Genomic DNA, 21580 nt, shown 5'->3' on the forward strand with positions numbered 1-21580 from the left:
ATCTCCATCAGAACTCTTGCCTCGTCGTGGCCCCTCCCCAGGCTGCCAAGTCCAACATCACGGGGTCACCCTGGCCACCTCCGTCACCCTTGGTTCCTTGGGCTCGCTCTGTGCCCAAGTCACAGCCGCCCACGGGGCCACCGACCAAACCACGGGCGTCCTCCCTAGGCCTCGGGCAATGGCGCCCTGAGCAGAGCGTAGGGGGTGGTCTTCGAGCCCACGCAGACGACACTGCCCACGGGCCCATGAGACCTCTTCCCTCTGTGTCTCACCGCAAGGCCCTCGGGACTCGAGCCCCGTGCTGGGCCCCTGTCCAGGCGCCTCCGTTACCCCAGTCCTGGCACTCCTGCCCCACGGGCCCCCCTCCTCAGCGCACAGCTCATTCCCATCTGCCCCCCGCCCCAGCTGACCCCGTGCACGGCTGGCGCCTCGCCTGTCCCCTCTCAGAACGGCCCTGGACTCGCTGCAGAGAGAAGCCGTCCCGGCCGTTCTCCCCGAACTGTTTCCCCGCAGCGCCCACGCTTCCTCGTGTGCTGGGGGCTCCTCCGTGGGCAGAGGCCACACCCGTCTAGTTCACTGCACCCCAAGGCCCAGGGGGCGCAGAGCCGGCCTCGGTCCGTCCTCACATGCCTGATGCAGCTGCACGGGCTCCCACGAACGTGAACGCTCAGAGCTTAGAGTTTTAGGTATTAGAGCTACTGCAGGCACGTGGTGATAAAAGACATCGAGGAAAAATAGTTTGGCACGTGGACAAACAAAATTCACGTAGCCCAGAGCAGACCAACATTCAAAGTCCAAAGCCAAGCCCAACCTGAGAAAACAGCTGAGACCTAAGCGACCAAGAATAAATACGTTTAACACACAAACACCGTCAGCCGGAAAAAGACAAGACTCTTCCTGACTGTAGGGTGGGGCAGAGAGGTCTCCGAGTTCCCACGGTCCGTGCCCTTCTGGGTGACCTTGAGACCCCTCATCTGTGGAGGATGGCGGCACCTCCCTCACAGAGCGGTCGTGACCACGGAATTACAGGAATTACATGACGCGTGACGTGGGGATATTGCCCAGACCCTGGCCCGCAGCCGGCCTGTGTCAGTGGGGACACAGGGCGGGGACACAGGGCGCAGGGCAGAAGGCGCCTCATCCCCGTGGCCTTGTTTGCAAAGCCTTAAACCAACAATGCCCAGGCTTTGCTTGGCTTAGCACTGTCATTTTTCAAAGAACTAGGCACTTCCTAGAAAGACCTAAAACCCGCTGAGCTATGTCTTTGGGACACAGCCTAGGGACCCACGGGGCTAACAGGCCCGGCTCCCTCCTTCCCGGCCCCCATTGCACGGGCCCTTCCCCCACCCCCAGCGCCCCCAGGTCTGGGCTACAAGCCACTTCTAGAAGACCACCTGCTTTCTGGGGTCCTTCCCTCCTCAGTTGCGCTCTGGGGTCCCAGTGCCCCCCGTCCCCCCACCCCCTTCCCCTGCCATTCGGCAGTCCTTTGAGAGCCAACTGTCCCCCAGCTGCCAGCTGCTGGGCGCCTGTGGGAAGCAGGTGTCGGGGGAAGACAGGACTCCCCCAGGCACACATCAGCGGTCCTTTCCTCCGCCATCAACTGTCAACAAAGCCTTCACCCATGTGCTGATAAAATCCCCAGCTCGGGAACAGAATGAACCTGAAGGGAGCTCCATGCCCCCGGGGACGGGGACGGGGATGGGACGGGGACAGGGACGGGACGGGGACAGGGACGGGACGCCCTACCCGCGGGGATGATGCCGATCCGGAGTGGGCTGGGCACCAGGGCTGCCCGGGGCTGGTTCTGGTCCACGCCGGCGTTCCTCTGCGTCCTGCCAATCAGGCCGTGCAAGACCTCGCTGAACATGCCGTCTCCACCAACGCAGACGATCCTGCAGGGGACACGGCCGTTAGGGTCCCTTCTGCTGTCCCCGCAACGCCGTGCTCTCCACTGCTCAGAAAAAGTTAATCTGCATATGCAGGTAGTAAGACGGAGAAGGAAAACGGTCCACGGTTGTCTCCCAGACGCAGGAGAAGGTGTGATGGAAATTTTCTGCAGTTTCTGGTTTTCTATAGGAAGCAGGTTTACTTTGACACTCAGGAAAAGCAAGGGCAGGGAGCGGACAAAACTAAGACAGGTGGGGAGGGCCTGAAAGGAACCTTACTCACCCGTCGTATTTATCTATGTTGATCTCGTATAAGCTCTCCTTGGCCTGATTAGCACGTTCGGTGACTACGGGGAAAAGATAGTATTTCATTGTACGGTTTACGTTTGAATCTGAGAGTCTGAGTTAACATAAGAGGCAAGCAAATCATTCTTTTTTTTTTTTTTTTTTTTTTTTTTTTGGGACAGAGAGAGACAGAGCATGAACGGGGGAGGGGCAGAGAGAGAGGGAGACACAGAATCGGAAACAGGCTCCAGGCTCCGAGCCATCAGCCCAGAGCCCAACGCGGGGCTCGAACTCACAGACCGCGAGATCGTGACCTGGCTGAAGTCGGACGCTTAACCGACTGCGCCACCCAGGCGCCCCAGCAAATCATTCTTTTAAAATGAGGTCCTAGAACATCCTCAGGGGGATGGAGTGGGGGTGGGCGCCGAGCCCAGGCGGAAGCAACCCTCGTTCAGGACGCATTCCTCCGGGGGAGACGCCACCTTCTTGCATCTAATTGCCAACAAATGGTAACTTTTTGGAAAGAGATTTTATAGCTTTTCCTTATTATCCAAGTTAGCTTGAAATTTTAGAAAATACCAAGACATAAAAGAAAAGAAAAGAAAAGAAAAGAAAAGAAGAAAAGAAAAAACGTCAGCCCATATCTATATACTCAACGTAAGACACAAAGACACAACTGAAATTGTGCTGTGCGCGCAGACTTATATCCCGGTGTTCCTGGCCCTGACCGTTTTCTTAAGTGAAAAGCTCTCCGTAAAGACCACGTTAAAGGTCCGCCCGCTGTCCCTTCCGTTTCGCCACACTCGGGCAGCGGTACCTCCACGTTTCCTGTCAGCGGGCATTTACGCGGTCTCAGTGTGCCGCTCTTACGGGACGTGGCAGTGCACGCGTGGGCACTTCTGTGCATCCGACTGCCGTCCTGGGGAGGACTCACATCTGGGCTCCTCGCCGACCCCCTAATTTGTAAGGCTCTTCGCCCGCACTGTCAGTGGCTCTTTAACACGCGTGTGCAGACCCCAGAGCACGGGGTCCGGGGAGGAGAACCCCGGCTTCCTGCACCCGCCCGGCGTTGAGAATCTGCACTAAAAACCACATCACGTTTCTTAAAACATCACTCATTGGTGAAATTACTTCTAAGCCTTATCGAATCACTCGTCTTTCTTCTTCCGCGAATCTTCTGTCCGTGATCCTGACCCTTTTATCTTCTTCGTGTTTCTCTTCTATGCTAAGACTGGGCCAGAGAAGTATACATTCTTTGTTTTGTACTGTTCCCATTCTGGCATAGAAAACAACGTGTTTTATTTTGTTTAAAATAATCACATGATGGGGCGCCTGGGTGGCTCAGTCGGTTAAGCGTCCGACTTCGGCTCAGGTCACGATCTCACGGTCCGTGAGTTCGAGCCCTGCGTCGGGCTCTGTGCCGACAGCTCGGAGCCTGCAGCCTGCTTCGGGTTCTGTGCCTCCCTCTCTCTGCCCCTCCCCCGCTCCTGCTCTGTCTCTCAAAAATAAACATTAGAAAACAATTAAAGCAAAAATAAATAAAATTTTAGTAAGTTTTTTTTTTTTTTTTTAAAGTGTGGAGGGGCGCCTGGGTGGCTCAGTCGGTTAAGCGTTTGACTTCAGCTCAGGCCATGATCTCATGGTCTGTGAGTTTGAGACCCACGTTGGGCTCTGTGCTGACGGCTCGGAGCCTGGCGCCTGCTTTGAGTTCTGGGCCTCCCTCTCTCTCTGCCCCTCCCCCACTCATGCTCACTCGCACTCTGTCAAAAATAAATAAACATTTAAAGAAATTAAAAATAAATAAATATAATAATCATATGAGATAAAAATCTTGTCTAGAATCATTCTCAAACACGCCTACGTATTTAACGGAGAATTTATACCTTACCGATTATTTCGGTGGTGATGGACGCTAAGGTAAACAGTGGGGCCACTTTCCTTTCATATATCCGCTTGCCTTGTCCTTTCCCTCCAAACGGATTAATAAACACCAGTAAATGCTTTGGTCTGGATGCTACAAGACAACAACAATACGTAAATCACAACGGGTGTGGCAAATACTCTCTCCGAAGTACTGTGTTACTGAACAAAATCAAACCACGATGGTGTGAGAACTCTGAGCAGTACTGTCTGGGAGAAAGTATTTTTAAGTCAAAGAACAGCACGGAAGGGCTCCTTCATGTACGAGCAGGGAGAAGGGCCGGCCTGTGAGAACGGGCAGAAGCTGTGCACATCTGCAAGGTCTCCCAGAAGCCCCCAGAACTCAGAATTCCGGAAGGCGGCAGCAGCCTCGCCTGCTTCATGTTCAGGAACGTGGGTCTGCAGAGAACAAGAAGAAACGGATATACGGAACAGAGCGCCAGGGGAGACAGACAGACCGACAGGCACAGACAGAGCCTGACACGTAGTCCGTGGAGACGGACAGACGGCGAGACACAGACAGCCCCCCGGTCCCTGGTTCCAGTCCCGTCCAGAGAACCTCCCCACGTGGGTCACGCCTGTGCTCTTACAGCAGCTCCCACATTTCTGTTGGGGTCAGTTCAAACAGATTGTGATACTTAAAAACCCAACTTTACTAACAAATCAATCAACGTGGCAAGAAAGTACATATGCCCAAGAAAACGGAAAACCTAAGTCCCCACAAAATCCTGCACACAGATGTTCCCAGCGGGGCCATTCACAACAGCCCCGAGCAGAAATATCCCAAACGCCCGTCGACCGACGACCGACACACCAGTGGTCCAGCTGCACAATGGAATGCTACTCGGCCATAAAAAGGCACAAACCGCTGGCATATTTACCAGCACGGACACATCTCTAACTCATTACGCGGAGAGCCCGAAGCCCTCGAAAGGCCCTGTCACACGATTCCATTCAGAGTGATCCTCTCTGCGCTGATGGGAAGGATCGTCAGAAGACTCTGGGGTGACGTGAGTCTCACAGGGAGGGGTGTGGGGTACACGGCACCTGTATGTATGTGTCAACGTCACGGATTTAAACTCACGGTCTGTCCGTCTCGCTGTACGGAAATTCTAGCTCAGAACTGTAAACAAATGTTCATCTCTAATTAGTGAGGCGCCCGCTGAAGTGTTTAAAGGCGAAGCACCCCACGTCCATCACTTAACTCTGAAACTCAGCGAAGAACACTATTAACTACTGGACAGATCCACAGACATCGACAAAGCAGATACAGCAACATGTTAACCACTGTAGAATCGAGGCTTTGGATATGTGTGCATTCACTGTACAATTCTTACAATTTTTCCCTTCTGTATGCTTGAAAATCTTCCTGATAAAATACTGGGGGGGGGGGGGGATAACACACAGTAGAGAAAATCAACAAAGTCAGAAGTTGGTTCTTTGAAGAGATTCATGAAATTGGTATTCCTTAATAAAGCTGATAAAGAAAAAGGGAGAAGAGATAAACTATTAATTACCAAGAGCAAGAAAGGGGACATTATTCCAGAATCTGCACATATTACAGAGAAAGTGAAAGGATTATGAATAAACTTATAAATTTGGATAGACAAATTTTCTGAAATACAATTTACCAAAGCTGGCAGCAGCAATAGAAAAATCTGACGAGTCTGATATTTAATAAAGAAACCAAAGTCATTAATGAAAACCTCCCAAAGAAAGCCCAGGCCCAGAGGGCTCACCAGTGAATCCTTCCAAGTTTTTAGGGAAGACCATAGTCCCCAGAATCACATAAACTCTTGCACAGAAGGACCGAGCACCTCCCAGCTCCCCGCACGGGGCCACCAATGCCTGACAGCGAAACCAGACAAGGGCGTGGTCAGAGGGGAGCTATGGGTCGATGTCTCCCCTCAGCCGAGGCGTAGAAATCCTGAACCAAACATCAGCAAGTCAACTCCAGAAATACATCGAAAAAGAGTAACACGTCATGACCAAGTTGGATTTCATAGGAATACAAAGGCATCTGTACAAAGAGAAACCAATGTACTTAACACACGGACTCCAAAAGGAGACGACCACACAGGCACCCCAACAGATGCAGAAAAAGCATTCATCAAATTTATCAGTTAGTTATGGCTGAAGGAAAAACAAACTCCTAAAACTAGGAATTTGAAAAGAACGTCCTTTATATGTTTTTACCTGTTTTTAATTCCTTTTTCATTTTTACTTTTTAAGAAATCTCTACACCCAACGTGGGGCTCAAACTCATGACCCCGAGATCAGCAGTTGCCCGCTCCGCCGACTGAGCCAGCCAGGCGCCCCCTTTAATATGTTTTTTTTTAAAAATCTATGAAAAACCTAAGAAACATCATCCTTGACAGTGAAATGTCGAAAACGGCCCCGAGAACAGGACTGAGACGACCCTCCCCACGCTGGGATCCACACCAGGGCAAAACTGTGAGAAAGAGAACCAAGACGGATGAATGAGAAGGGTCATTACTCACAGCTGACACGATTGCGTCTGAAGAAACTCCAAAAGAACCATCAACCTATTAAAAAGTGGACTTAGCAACGTCACTGGACACAAAGTGGAAATCCATTCAAGTTCTGCACACACGAGCCAAGTTCGTGGAGAACAACATGGCGGTTCATGGCGCGTGGGGGGAGGGACGCTCCTTCCCTCAACGGCACGGGGTCGAGCAGACATCTGTGTTTAAGTAAACCCTGACCGCTCACCTAACACCACACACCCAAATCAATTCTAGGTGGATTCTAGGTCTAAATGTGAAAGGTAAAACAAGGTTCTGAGGAGAAAGTATCTTCATGGGTCTGGAGTGGACAAAGATGTCACATAGGACCCAAACTAACCATAGAGCAAAACAAAACAAAAAGATAAATAGATCTACATTAAAATGAAGGATGTCTGGGGCACCTGGGGGCTCAGTTGGTTACCCGTCCGACTCTGATCTCAGCTCGGGTCTTGATCTCACGGTTGGTGAGTTCGAGCCCCATGTTGGGCTCCATGCTGGGATGAAGCCTACTTAAAAAAAGAAAAAAAAAAAAAAAAAAGGATGTCTGTCCATCAACAGACACCAGTAAGGGACTAAAAAGGCAAGCCACAGAATGAGAAATGATGTCAGTAATTCATAAATCGAATAAAAGATTTGGATCCATGACATACAAAGAATATCCATGTAACGTTAAGAAAAGACAGATAAGCCAACAGAAAAGTGGACAAGAGACCCGAACAGCAGACTCCTTACGAAAGGGGATTTCCGAATGGCCCAGAAACGCAGGAGCGTGTTTCTCAGCCTCTTTAGCTATCAGGGAAACGTAAATTAACCCCGTAACGCAAGACTCGTAACACCCACCCAAACAGCTACAATTATTAAGGCGTGGGCAAGACTCGGGGCAACCAGGACTCTCATATTCCGCTGGCGGGAGTGTCGCCGTCTGACGCTGTCTACTGAGGTGGCACATACGCCCCGGGGGCCACTCGAACCACCAACTCCACTCCCGCACGCGGCCAACGGACACGCAGGCATGTGTCCACACAAGACACGCACCAGAACGTTCAGAACACACAGGATTGTCTGCAACGGCCCACACCGGGGAGCCAGCTCTCCCAGCGACCTGCCACAGTAAAATGGATGAGTAAGTGGTCGGACACGGAGGGCCACGCCATCAAGAGAACGAGCAGCTGACACCGCACGCACAGCGTGGGGAAGCTTCACAAACTGACACTGAGCCAGCCAGCCAGACACAGGAGCTCTGCAGAGCACGGTGACTCATCAGCTGAAGCCGGTCGTTCAGAAGCCAGGCAGTGATCACCCCGTGGGGGAGCGGGGGGGGGGGTGTGTGCCTGCAGGGGGCCCAGGGAGCCCCGGGAGCTGGCGGTGTTCTGGATGTGGATGCCGGATACTTGCTCAGAGCGCCGGGTGTGTGAGAGCTCCTGGGCCACGCGCTCCGGATCTGGGCGCTTCCCTGCGTCTACACTACCTCCAGTAAACACTACAACAGACGGACACAGAGTTAGTTACAGAGTAGCTGAAGTAACAGAGTCCCGGAATTCTTGTCCACACCAGCGCCTGCGACGGGCGTACAACTGTGTGCGCTTTCCTACCAGTTACACGGGAAATAGGCGCCCGCCGTCCAATGGGGGGCAGGTTCGGCGAACTTCCTCTTGGGGTCTGAACCTACAGAATCGGCCCGAGTCTACAGACTCAGAGTCTCAGGAAAGCGAGCAGAGGAAGCAGGAAGGGGGCAGGCAGCGGGGACGAGGAGGACGAGTCTGGAAAGATGGAGGACAAGGCGGCAGACGGACGGGGGGCAACTTCCGCGCAGACTCACACAGCGGGACGGCCCTTGTGCTGGGAGATGCGGGGAGAGGTCGGGGGTCACCGGCCCGGCGGCAGGTAAGGGAGGTCACGTCCCGCGGGATTAGATGGCGGAACGCAGAGTACCAAAGGCACCTTTTCGAGCGAGCAAGTCTCTGCAGCTGGCGGGCCTTCGACACATTATAATTCGCTTCTTTGATCCAGATGCCAAATGAATCAAAGAAGACCGAAAACAAACCTACCCACACACGGTTTCTCTTCTACAGTGAAAGGAAGCCTGGACCGAGCTCACAGGATGACGTGTTAAGATTATAACCAAACAGGACTCCAGACAGAGGATGAGCTGGCATCTTCCGCGTTCCAAGGGGCGACCGACAGACTCGGGGCGCAGGTGTGCACAGGGGCGCCCCCACGTCCCTGGCTCACTCCCCACATCCACGGGGAACGTAGCTATCACCCTCCCCGCTTCCCAGAAACAGAACCTGAGGCTCAGTGGGCCCAGGGGCCTGTCCCCGCCCCCCCCCCCACCCCGCCACCTCGCGGCCGGTCAGGGAAGGCCATGCTTGGGGCAGCGCCCGGTGCCAGGCTGGTCCCGTAACTGGTAAAACTGGTATGTTTTTAAGCCACCCCAACTCAGCAGCGCACTTGGTTTCGGGAAGGTGTGCAAAAGGCAGGGAAGCAGCCACGATCACGGGGTCCCGCGCGGGCCCCGGCGACCGTGCCTCTCTCCACATACTCAGCTTCTCCAGCAGCTCCCGCAGGGTCTGCAGCCACAGGTGACACAGCGGCTCCTCAGCACAGCAGAAGGTCACCTGCGCCCACCTCCAGCGGTGACGTCGGGCCCTCTTCACGCAGTGCACTGCGGAGACAGACAGCGCGGAGGGTCGGGGGGTCACGGAGCACAGCCTCGCGCCCCGTGTGCAGCCTCGCAGCCGGGCAGGGTCCCCGTGCCGCCCCCGCCTTCCGGCCTATGTCTCAGTTCTCCTCACTCGTGTTAAAAAGCAAAGAAAGTCAAAGCTGGTCAAGACATTAATCAAAAGGAGATCTTGGGAAAAACCGCGTAAGGCAGTCTCTGCGAGATCAAGCAAAGAAACACCGAATTTGTCGAGCAAGTGACGAGACCATGGCCTTTTGGGGCATCTGCGCGCAGTCCCCGGAGACGCGGGACGGATTCGCTCCATCACCTGTGAAAGCGAAGGGCTTCTCCATCTTCTGCCATTTTCCGCGGCCGTAGTGTCTGCCGTGGATGTCCGTTTCTTCGACGGTGATGATCTCAGAGACGGGCACAGAGCAGGCATCTGGAAAGACCACAGCCTCACGTCAGACGACTGCACAGAATTCACACAAACACAGAAGTCCAACCCGAAATGCTGGGAACGCTCTGCTTTCACATTCTCATTAGAAATCCAGAAGTAAAGAAAAGAATCGTATTGTAGGTTTTGAATCGGCGCTAACTGCGGGGGTCGACGTTACCAGAGAGTGGGGTGGTTCACCCAACAGAATGGAGACCGCCAACTTTCCAAATGATTTCCTCCGCTGCCTTCCCCGGCTGGAGACTGTGCTACACTCGGGAAAAGAGTCTCGAGACACAGTGTCCTTAGTCTGGCTCAGAGGTCCAACTAGGGAGGAAGCACATGGCAGGAGCCAGGACACCGGGGGTGCCTAGAGGGTGAGGGCCCCTGGGAAGCCGAGGCGGGGGAAGGGTGGGGGCTCTGGAAAGGCCTGGGGGGTCCAATCGGGTGCGGGAGGGGGACCCCTGGGTGGGCCTGCAGAGGACAGCGGCGGATGCTATCCACCGTGGGAAACCCAGGGAGAGGCCGCCTCTAGGTAAAGGGCCCAGGAAAGCCAGACATGAACACAGCGGTGGCAGGGGTGGGGGAGGGGGCAGGGGGAGAGGGCAGGCGGTAACAGAAACCAGAGCCTGGGACACTGGGAGGCCAAGGCCCAGGACAGCAGGCCCTGGTCTGAACAGCCTCCGTTCCGGAAGCTCCTCCGTGAACTGCTGTTAAGATTTACCAGCAAGAACGTTATCATCTGCGGTTTGGTCCCAGCGTGGCTATGAGACCTGCAATCTAGCCGAAGCGCTATAATTTCTGTAACAGCCATGTGAGTGGTGCTGCTCTGACACCCCAGGACCTTTACATCGTTGTGAAGTCCTTGCCCTCAGGGATCGGGGTGTAAGACCAGGGAAGGCAGCGTCTGGATGGGCTGGGGCCCCTTGAGAAGCCTTGGGGGGCTGGCAGGGCCGGTCCCCAGTGGGGTCAGAGTGGCCAGGACCACGGGGAAGGGACACTCTTGCAGAGGAACCAGAGGTGGGGCCTCAGAGGGCGGCGTGGGCTCAAGGTGCCCACCAGGCCCCGCTCCCGGACACGGGGGGTGAGTGGGGTGCAGCTCAGGTCGCAGCCCTCAGCGACGCCTGTCGCCCCGGCCTCCCTGCAGGGCACCCTGCGTTCACCCTGCCTTGGCCGGAAGCCGTGGCTCTCTCCTCCCCACTCCCCCCTGCCCCCGCTGTGGTCGGCATCTGCTCAGGGCAGGGCAACACCTCCCTGCTCATCCCACAGCCTGCCTCTCCACGTCCTCCTGCCTTCCAGCCCCGCCCCGCCCGGCACCGGGCACCCATCTCCCACGACAGGAGTGTCTGGGGTCCAGCTCTGCACGGGGGACAGGCCGGGCCCACGCAGGGAGGAGTCGGGGACTCACCACTCACGACCGAACGCTCACACGGCGGTCTTCTGAGACCACCGAGAACAAACATCAGGACCTCCCCACCCCCGCACAGTCACTGCGCTCAGGCCCGTCTGGTAAGAAACGGCAGAGAGGAAACTATACGAAGCTAAGTGCGCACAGTAATTCGGACTAACGCGCTTCTTGACGTTCGAACAAACGGCTGACCGACTTAAGAAACTGCACAACAGATGAAGACAACAGTCATGTCATGCTGGTGAATTAGTAAAAGTTACAAATGACTCACGGGAGAACCCACTGAAAGGAGTCTACACGTTAATAATTCCCAATCCTGCCGGATTGGTTTCACAGACCCGGGGGACCACAGGAGGGCGGGCGAGACGTCGCAAACGCCACCACGCGCTCAGCTGCCGGCCTCTCGAGTCCCGCAGGCGGGGTCACGAGCCCGCTACGCCCCACGCACCAATGACAGGACCTCGGCTCTGACAACCCCATGGGCACCACGTACGGTCCCCGCCGCAGGCCCCACCCCGCCCTCCTACAGAGTGCAGGGGAGACGGCAGAGGGCACGCCTGCTGACGTCGGGGCCGATGTGCAGAGCAGGGGTGCCCAGGGCAGGGCTCAGGGTCTGAACAGACACTGGAATGGGGCCAGGACGCGCAACTCAGAAGGTGGCCTGGGAGAGAAGCAGGAGCCGAGGGGGAGGGGAGGGGAGGGACGGAGGGATGCACTGAGGGACAAGGAGCTTGTGCCTCCGAGGCTGGTGGGGCTCTCACTCGGGTGCGCTGGAGCTCAGAGGGCTCTGAGCAAAGGGAGACCTGGTCTGACGTGGGCCTGCTCCTGGGTAACTGAAATGTGGGGGAAAGGCCAAGGGACAGGACACAAGGGAGCCTTTGGGACGAACCTCCGTGTCCTCTGCTATATTAAGCCTAGTTGCCTGTTCCCTGGGTGAGAACAAGACAGAACTATGAAAGCAGGACCCGCTGTTTTCCCCGAGTATTGTTCTCACACGGACACAGAGGAGTAAACAGAACCATCTTCTCCAAAGAGGGACCGAGACCAACGGAGAAGTAAAAATCCCTGTTATCAGGGAGCCTGGGCGGCTCAGACCGTTGAGCATCCGACTTCAGCTCAGGTCATGATGTCACAGTTCATGAGTTCGAGCTCTGCATCGGGCTCGCTGCTGTCAGCATGGAGCCTGCTTGGGATCCTCTGTCCCCCTCTGTCTGCCCCTCCCCTGCTCATTCTCTCTCTCTCTCTCTCTCTGTGTCTCCCCCTCTCTCAAAACTAAATAACATGTTAAAAAACAAAACAAAACCAAACCCTGTTGTCTGCACACTTCACTGAGGATTGTCAGTAACAGAGTACTGGGTCTGGCCTAGAGGCTGCCCCTCGTGGGAACCCAGGAAGTAGGGCCTGGTGGCTGTGGCCGTGGACCCGGAGGACGGGCTCTGCCTGGCTACCCGGCCCTGCCAGTAACCACCTTAAGCTGGTGGCGTTTCACGACCGTACGTGAGTGAGGATGACCTCATCAGACCCCTAGGGATTTAGGAGGTTAAGTAAGATCAGGGGTGAGAAGGGCTCCCGTCCCCTCCTCTGTGCTCAGCTGAGGACCTGCACTGAAACGCCCTCAACGCAGTGGCCCGTTTCTTTTCTAGTTCGATGCACAGGTGCGAACCACGGGCCGGAGACTCTGTTCTTTAAAACTTTCATCTCTAGTTAGGAGGCGAAGGACTCCATCAAGAGTCTGAGAAAACGGATAGCACGTCCCTGCAGGACACAGAAAATGTCACCCGGCTTCCGTCCGTCTCCTCCGAGGTCAGTCCCTGGGGGCAGCAGGGGGACCACCGTGGTCCTCCGAGGGCAAAATGCCTCCACGTGCTGGCCCGGCGGGGCATCCCGGCCCAAAAGCGTGTGTTGCGCGAACACGCAAAGCGCGGGCAGGAACAACAATAAATCGGCACACGTGTAACACCAGGAAGAGTGTCTTGCAAAGCTTAATGGGAATTTGGGGCACTTGTCATTTTCCACATGATGCTACCATTTCTCCAACGTTCACTTGCGCTTTGCACACTCTCCCGCTGCCTGTGAGACCAGAGAGAAAAGAATGGGCTTCTGTAAGAGTGTGCAGCAAGATGAGGTGACAGGTAGGATGAGAGTCCTGCCTCGAAGAAGGGTGATTTCCCGGCCAGACCGGACCTGGCTGGTGGCCAAGTCGCTGTGCAGCAACGTCCCCGTCAGGACTCACGAGACAAAGACTCGGGGGCCCAGGGCACATGCTGGCTCGTCCCACAGCCTGGCCTGCCCCCTGCGGCGGCCCCCCCCCCATCAGGGACAGTAGTCCCGCCTGACCCGGACCAGGATGTGCGCTTTCCTCGCCGACTCACCAAGCATTTTCTGGGTGGAATCACCCTCAGGGTCTTACCCCTCATCACTGAGTTCTTCGAGCTGATCGTGGCCCTGTCTGCAGAGGAAGCAGTGGCCGAGGGTCACGGGAGTCACGTTTCGCTTTATAAAAGTAACATCCTGACGTCTCCTTTTAAAAACTTTTGAATGGGGCTGCCTGAGTGGCTCAGCTGGTTAAACGTCTGACTTCGGCTCAGGTCATAACCTCACGGTTTGTGAGTTCCAGCCCCAAGTCAGGCTCTGCACGGTCAGTGCTGATCCGGCTTTAAATTTTTTCTCTCCTTGTCTCTCTGCCCCTCCCCTGCTCGTGTTCTCTCTCTCTCTCTCTCAAAAATAAATGAATAAACTAAAACAACAACAAAAAGCTTTTGAGTGAAACATGCTTTTGGGATAGGTATCTCCAAAGGACTAGAAGATTCTGGAAGCCACAAAACTTCCCCAGACCAGGGCTTCTCACGGGCTGTCCTGGGCTGGATCTGAGCAGCATCCCTGGGCTCTACCCAGGAATGCCAGGGGCGCCCCCAACATTGCCAGATGTGAGCCAGTGTCTCCTGGGGTCACCATCAACCGACAGGGAACCAGTGCCTTGGGGCATCAATGCGCTTAGCAATCTGTTCTTTAAACAGAAATACAGGAGGGGACAAGGGCCGGTGTTGGGAGCACAGGGGAAAGGCGGGGGCCGCTGAGCGCTCTCCTACATCACAGACCCTCGTGGGGTCTCAAGTACGTGTGCGTGTGTAGGTCCCAGGGGAGCCTCACACACAACCTTCGAAGCCTAAACCTATCTTCTCTACTGTGCTGCCCCTTTCCAGAACGTCCTTCCCTGCTGTGTCCCCAAGTCGGTGAAGAGTGCCCCATGCTTGTGCTCACCTGCCCAGCCATCCAGGACCCCTTGTCTCACTTCCTCTCTGCCCCGGGGTGGCTCCCTGCCTGGCCCCTCAGGCCCCCGAGGGCGCGTAGACGCAAATGTGGCCGAGGCACCGCCCCGTCCGAATCTTCGCCGGCTTCTCCCACCAGGTCAGGACCGTGTTCAGACATCCTGCTGCTCACCGTGCAGGTTCATGCAACACCCTGGGCCAGGGGTGCGGCTGTCGGGGCCCCTCCACCGTCCGCCTTCCTGGCAAAGCCCGCTCCCCACACCCTGCCTCCCGTCCCGGCGTCCGCACGAGGCCGAGGCAGCACATACTCAGAACGGCTGCTGGAAATGAGCACAGATCCTCCGACAGGAGCTGGAGATTTTCATCCAGAGCTCAGCCGAACCCTAAAGGAGCCGTGCAGAGACCCCACGGCGTCACGGGTCTGCTTTACAAGGCCTCTGCTGGGCTAACTCACCACACCGAGATGGTCTCTTCGTTGGTGACGCTTACAAATGCCTGCGATGGGAAAGGAAGTCCACCTGGGTGGGCACTGCCCTCTAACAGGACTGGAGCCAAAGCTGCGACCCAGCCGGGCCGATGGGCACACGGGTCCTCTGCACCCTGCTCCCGGTGGGGGGGGGGGGGGTGGCGGCCACAGCCACCGACAGGGGCCACGGCATCTCGCGTGTTCAGGTGAGACCACACAGAAATCGGAAGCCGCCTGGGTCCACCGGGAGAGCCGGCATGCCCCGGTTCGGGGATGGTTCCCACGGCCGGTGCCATGGTGGGGGGGGGGGTCCCCTAACGTGATTAGAGAGAACAACTGAATGATCAAATGTCCGGGTGCCACCGGATACCTCCTGGCAGCCTGCCAACAGAGCCTGCCTGCGCAATCTTCCGTGGGCTCCCCAGGCCCCGTGGGAACTGTCTCCAAGCCGTGTGTGTGTGTGTGTGCAGCTGGGGGCAGGGGGACTGGAGGCCACACTGGACACAACAGCCTGCTCATCCCCCGACCTCTGGCCCTGTCTGCCCGCTCGCCACTCCCGGGGACGCTGGGCTGGCACACGGACACACGATTTGTTCTGTGGACACGCTGTGGCTTTAGTCACTTGGTCCCGCCAGCCCAGCTCTGTCCCCCTCAATTGCCCTAAACCTTCCCCAGGCCTCCTGACCTTGCCTAACCTCACACCCTCTTGCTTCAGACGGTAACAGAATGTTCCACAAAACCATCCAGAAAACCTACCCACTCATGATGGCTTGGACATAACTTCCACGAAAATATTTTCCCGTCTCCTCAAACTGAATTTCCCAAGAATACATTGTTATGCCGCCAGACAAAAAAAAGTTTCAAACAAAGGAGGCGCTGTCCCAGGGGCACGCTGAGCTGGAACCCGCATCTATGTCACAGACGCGTCCTGGGGACACCTGACCTCAGTGCCCCACAGCAGCAACTCAACAGCTGGCAGTTGAAGCGGCGTTTCCAACCTGGCAGATGAGTCAGTGATGCTCCGAGAACCTGCATTCCGTCACGGGCGTGGCCCAATCCACATCCTGAGTCGGCGTGAAACATTTCAGAAAGAAACTTCCATTTTCTTTTCTGGGCCAGCAGACAGAAAACTCGCCACGCAACCTGACATGCGGTCGGCAGCCGGCTCCTTCCAGACGCCTGCACCTGCCGCTTCCCCGAGGCAGGGGCTCTGCGTCCGTGCGCCCCCGTGGGGAACACTGGAAACCAGCCCCCTGGCTGTCCGTCCTGGTGCTAATGTGGTTTCAGTTATGTCTGCTCTCGAGAAGGCTGGATTTGGATCCCAAGAGAAACAGACTGTTTTATTACCCTCTACAGATATTGCAAATTTTGAGAAACAGACGTTCCAGTAAAGTTGATCATAAACAGAGAACTAAAGAGATGCTATTTATTAATGACAACAGACTCTCTCTCCATGGAACGGCACATGTTACTTCCACAGTGAGAGCACTTGCAGAGAGAAAAGCCCAAGGACAGAAAGAGCCATTTGTGTTTGAAGAGTAAAGTGGAGAGATGTGGGTGACGGGTCATTAAACCCAGACGGTCACCGCGAGTTCGTGGGACAAGGGACCCAGGGCAGCGCCGGCTTTGAGGAATCAGCAGAAGAAATATCGGCCATAGGAAATCACGATGTGATGGAAACACACGGGTTTTGCTACAAGTGTTTTCTTCCTTGCGTCCTCCCCCACCCGGGACGCGAAACCGCCAATCGGCACAGTGTCCTCCGGAGGTGTGCGACCAAGGTCTAGTTTGGCAACACCCTCAAACGCTTGGAAGTGAAATGTCAAGTCGCATCAACTTGTGCAAGGCTGTCAAAACTGAGCAAGTTCAAAATAAAGGAAAATACAGAAGAGGCACGTTTTCAACCAGATTAGAAAGAGAAAACCATATGCTTTGAATACGTATTTGGTATTTTTATTCTACGCCATTAAACATTTTATACACCGATCTCGGGACAGGACACTCACTCTACGGTCTTCTTCACTGATGATGAATTCTACCACTTGCCCAACATGACAAATTCCAAAGTAGCACAGAATGAACTTACGAGGTTGCCCTGGAGTGCGTAACCCCTAACCAGCGTGCTGGGGAGATACACACGCCCACCACGAACACGGCTACCCGCCTCACCCAGGGTTTCCCACTTCGCAGCCTAAACGCCTCCCCAGCGAGGCCCCCTCCCTTGTCCGCACACACACCCTGCCCGTGATCGCTGTGCGCACACACCAAGGCATATACGCGGTCATCTCTCTGCCGCCCTGCCAGGTCACAGCTCCCTGAGGACGAGCCTGCCGATGTGCCCCCATGGGTCACCCCCTCACGGGGGCCTGGCGCTGTCTCGCTGTGGGACGCGGACCCACTGGCTCTACGCCGGGGGCCTGGTAACACGGCAGTGAGCCTGGTGGTTTGCGAGTGCAGTTGTGTGCTAAACGGGTACGTGCGTATAATCCCCACAACAACTCAAAGGGTAAATACGGTCCTCGCTTTTCAGACGACTCAGCAGGAGGCCTCGCCCAGGACCCTAACCCTAACCCCAACCCCTAACCCCTAACCCCTACCCCCTAACCCCTAACCCTAACCCTTGTCCCGGTCACAGACGGTGAGCAGCAGGCCCGGGACGAGCCACCGAAACGCTGGCCTCTGAGCCAGTCCTGCCTGCCCGCACCGGGTCCCGAAGGGCCCCCACCTCAACCCCTGGGCCTGACCCAGGCCACGAGGGGTGCAGGTGAACAGCCACAAACCACTCAGAAGTCAGCGAGGCGGCTTTTTGCTAAACAATAACTTAGCAGCCAAGTACAGCAACCTGTGTTTGCGTCTTTAATTCTGAAGGGCTCACACTTCATTTGTAAGAACGTCCTTGTAAATACTACACTAGGGTAGGTCATTTTGTTAGGCTTTGCATATTTCATAAATAATCCGTCTCCTCAGCTCCTGTGACCCAGAACCTGCTGGCTGCCACAAGTCCCCCCACTTGCCCTGTCAGCCCTCGGCCGGACTCCGACATCCAGCCTCGTGCATTCAGTCCATCGTGACATCTTCTAATAATAAAAAAGCAATTCATCTCAAGGGCCACTGGTACTGGCTCAAATATTACAATGATTACAAACCGAAAAAAATGTTCTCACGCAATAAAGTCCTTTTCCAAAATGGCCTGAAATGTTGCAACCAAATCCCGGCTGAAAGTCTGGGCGCTTTGCCGACGGCGGATATGATTCCGCTGTGCCTCCCTTCATGGGGAGGGTGGCTGTGTGCTGACTGGCAGTTAACCCTCCCTTAAGGGTGATGAGCGAATGGCCACCACATTCCCAAAGCGGCACAAGCGATGCCCGGGGGACAGCCAGCCCTGTAGCATCCTGGCAGGGCCCCCAGGAACAGCCGACAGGGCTCTGCCCTCTGTGATCTCCCCTGCCAGGTCCGTTCTGTCTGTTTCACGGTGCTCACCGCAACCCGCTCGACTGGATTCGCTCCACAGTCACGACCCCGAGGAGACACCGTGCCTGCTGTCAATCAAGTTCCCGTCCCAAGTTCCCAGACGAAACGGAGCCCACACAGCAGCCTCGCACCCAACAGGAGGGGGACTTTGTGTGTGTCACGAGGGTGGCCCATGTGTGTGAATGCACACACACACACACACACACACACACACAGATGGGGCAGGGTCGTGCCAGTTGGAGCGTCCCACTCAGTAGGGCCCCCGCCGACCCCCAGGAGGCCGACGAGGGACCAGAACAAAAGCAAGTTCACAATCAAGGGCAGAGCTGTGCTCCCCGGCCCCATGTCTCACACCAGGCCCCGCGCAGGAGGCCGCAGGCGGACAGGCCAGAGCAAGCCACTGCACCTGCTCTCGGCACCCAGGGAGCGGCCTGCCATCCCGGGGCAAAGTCTGAACCTGCCTGCGCTTGGGAGGGAGGCAGGTGGTGGTGAGGCCCAGGGGAAGAGTCACGGCCCATGAGCCCCCGCACGCCCACCCCGGGGAGCCCGAGCAACAGGGGCCGCCCCGGGGACCGGGGCCCGGACGTCCGGGCAGGCCGCACCCGTGCCGACTCCGTGCTCGGTTGTGTACGACGTGAACACGCTTCCTTGGGACACCCACTCGGCACACGTCTGCTGAAGGAACCTGAGCTCCAGGACAGGGCGTCCGCCCACAGCTGCCACGGGGACCCAAGAATACCACGCGGACGAGTGGTCACTCTGTCCCTGGCCCTCCTGCGGCCACATCCGGGCCCGCACGCTCTCTCCGACCGTTCCACGTGTCCTGTCCCCGCACGGCTCTTCCAGATGGCGCGGTGCTCCCTGCGGGCGGAGGGTGAACGCCGCTCCACCAGGGCCAAGACCGGCCTTCCTGGGAGTCCGCGGGAGTGGGGACAGCGGCTTTCCCGGTGCCCTGTGTGCTGGCGCCTCGGGACATTCCTCAACGTCTGCTTCGGTCTGACAACGGGAGCGGGAAAGCGCCTGCTGGCACCTCCAGATAACTCGCGCCCAGGGTCACTCCGTGTCGCAGCATCTGGGGAAACGGCGTCTCGGGCGGGCCTCTAACCGAAGGGCCCTGCAGCGACCGGGCGTGGCCACCCAGAGCCAGAAGACAGCGTGCGGGTGTGACGGGGAGGAAGGGCGCAGTCACACGGAGGCCCCTGGGGAGGCAGGCCCAGATGGTTTTGCAGAGCACGGCCGCCTGCCAGCTCCGGCCCGCGGGAGCACTCCAGCGCGTGACCCTCCACGACCGCCCGGGGCGGGCACGATTACAGCCCCCGCCGGGCAGACGGGCAACGAAGAAGCAGCAGGGAGTGACCTGCTGGTGTGACCGCACGACCACGGACCCAGAGGCCTGGCTGCGAGGCTACAGACACGGCCTGGGTCCCCGGGTACCTCCGGGGGCTCTGCCCCCACCGCGGTCGCCCTCCCCCCCATTCGGCACCTGCCCTCGGCACCTCTGCAAGGCTCCTCCTGACCACAGACTGTCCCCCGGCCCTGCGTGGCGTCACCGGCAGCTGCGCATCAGCTCAGAGCAGGGAGAGGACAGGCTTACGTGGCCTCCACGGAAGAGCGGAACGTGGATTTCTAATGGGGACAAAAAGCACACGGAGGAAATACAGAAATGCGATCGGTTTCCAACCTCTCTGCGGGCGTCACAGGGCATCTCCCGCAGCATACGTGTCAAGGAGGAGATTTTCCACCACGACCTCGCCAGCGTGGACAAGCTGTGGCCTGCCCAGGGGAGGCTGGAGGGAGGTAGAAGGGACAGACGGACGGACACTGTGTGAGCACCTACTGCGTGCCTGCATGTGCGGGGCCTGTGGGACCCAAGGGCCCCCGCCCACCTCAAGGCCTCAGGCCCGCTCACTGCACACCAGGAGAGGCCTGAGGTTTCGATCTTTACGTGATCGCGACCTGAGTCAAAGTCGGACGTTCAACCGACAGCCGGGCACCCCCAGAGTGTGTCTGGGGACACATCGTGACTAAACAGAGTCCGTCCCCCGTTGAACCCACCCTAACCTAGTCCCAGGACCCAGCCTGGGGGGTCACGGTCTGCCTGCACCACGCACATGCAGGGACCCTGTCTGTCCACCCCTGTGGCACCCAGCAGACGCCTGTGGATGCTCGCAGAGGAACCCTCCCTGACAGTCTCCAGCCTCCTCCCGATCCCACCACTCTCCTCACCCTCTTCTGACCCGAAGCCAAGCCCGCCTCCCGCACCCAGCTTTCCCACACCAGCCAGCCCGCAGCACCCCGTCCCCAGAGGGACCGAGTGAGCCCCCGAGGGTTCCGGCCCTGGCTCTCCCCCACCCTGCGACCTGGGCCCCGTCCACACCTGTGCGGCCTCTACACTCCTCAGACCCTGGGCAACCCTGGGTGAGCGTCCCCAACCTGTGACCAAAGGACCGAAGCCTCAGGGCCCGGCAGCAGCTGCCCACTGAGGACCCGGCAGATTTCCGCTCCAAGCACCTGCTGTGTCCGACCCCACCGGCTACAGAGGCCAGTTGGGGCCCCAACCCTGGGATCCACACCCTCGCAAGTGGCTGTCTCTGCAACGGGGACAATAGTGAGATCACCCCGAGGGCTGTGGGGAGGGTTTCGCGAGGCACGGAGCAGCGTGAAGGCTCCCAGTCCTGGAGGGGTGGGGGAGGCCCACAACCCGTCTCTCTGTCTCCCACAGATCAGGACTAGGAGCTGGGGACAAGACGGGAGAAAGACAACTCACTGAGAACCCCAAGGGCAAAAGGCCAGAGAAGCCGCCCCTGGAGAGCGAGCGGTGTGGGGCGGGAGTCTCCCTCTCCTGCTGGTCTCCAGCTGCATGCGGACAGCATGATACCTGTCCGCCTGGGCACAGGAGCCCAAGCAGGGCAGAGAAGAGGGCTGGAGAGGGTGTCCTGGCTCTGGGTGTGAACAGACACACGCCTGGCTGCTCAGGTGCGGAACAGGCAGGAAGCACGGACGCGCCGTGGGACCCAAGCTGCCACACACCCCAGCACCGGGCCCCAGCCTCCCCCGTGTGACAAACGTCAGCGCGGCTCCCCAGCAGGATGGCAAAGGCCTCGAGCGCCAGACTGACGCAGAAACCCTTCCCACCGCATCAGACGCCCTGGGCATCCAAGCCCAACCTCGCCGAGCACCCGTTCAAGAAAATTCTCTGAAGGATTTTAACAGGACTCACGGTCCTACAACAGGATATTGAAATGTCTG

General features: G+C 57.2%; 1 protein-coding gene across 1 annotated transcript in view; it reads right to left on the reverse strand.

The window, feature by feature from the left end:
- CERK (ceramide kinase) overlaps positions 1-21580 on the reverse strand; it is a 47938-nt gene that overhangs the window by 14881 nt on the left and 11477 nt on the right. Inside the window, exons 2-6 of the mRNA XM_042993556.1 lie at positions 9610-9723; positions 9162-9284; positions 4060-4185; positions 2170-2233; positions 1747-1892 (exon numbers count right to left, since the gene is read on the reverse strand). Of these exons, the coding sequence (XP_042849490.1) occupies positions 1747-1892; positions 2170-2233; positions 4060-4185; positions 9162-9284; positions 9610-9723 (573 nt within the window). The remainder of the gene's footprint in view (positions 1-1746; positions 1893-2169; positions 2234-4059; positions 4186-9161; positions 9285-9609; positions 9724-21580) is intronic.

Source organism: Panthera tigris, chromosome B4 (assembly GCF_018350195.1).
Source record: "Panthera tigris isolate Pti1 chromosome B4, P.tigris_Pti1_mat1.1, whole genome shotgun sequence".
Lineage (NCBI taxonomy): Eukaryota > Metazoa > Chordata > Mammalia > Carnivora > Felidae > Panthera > Panthera tigris.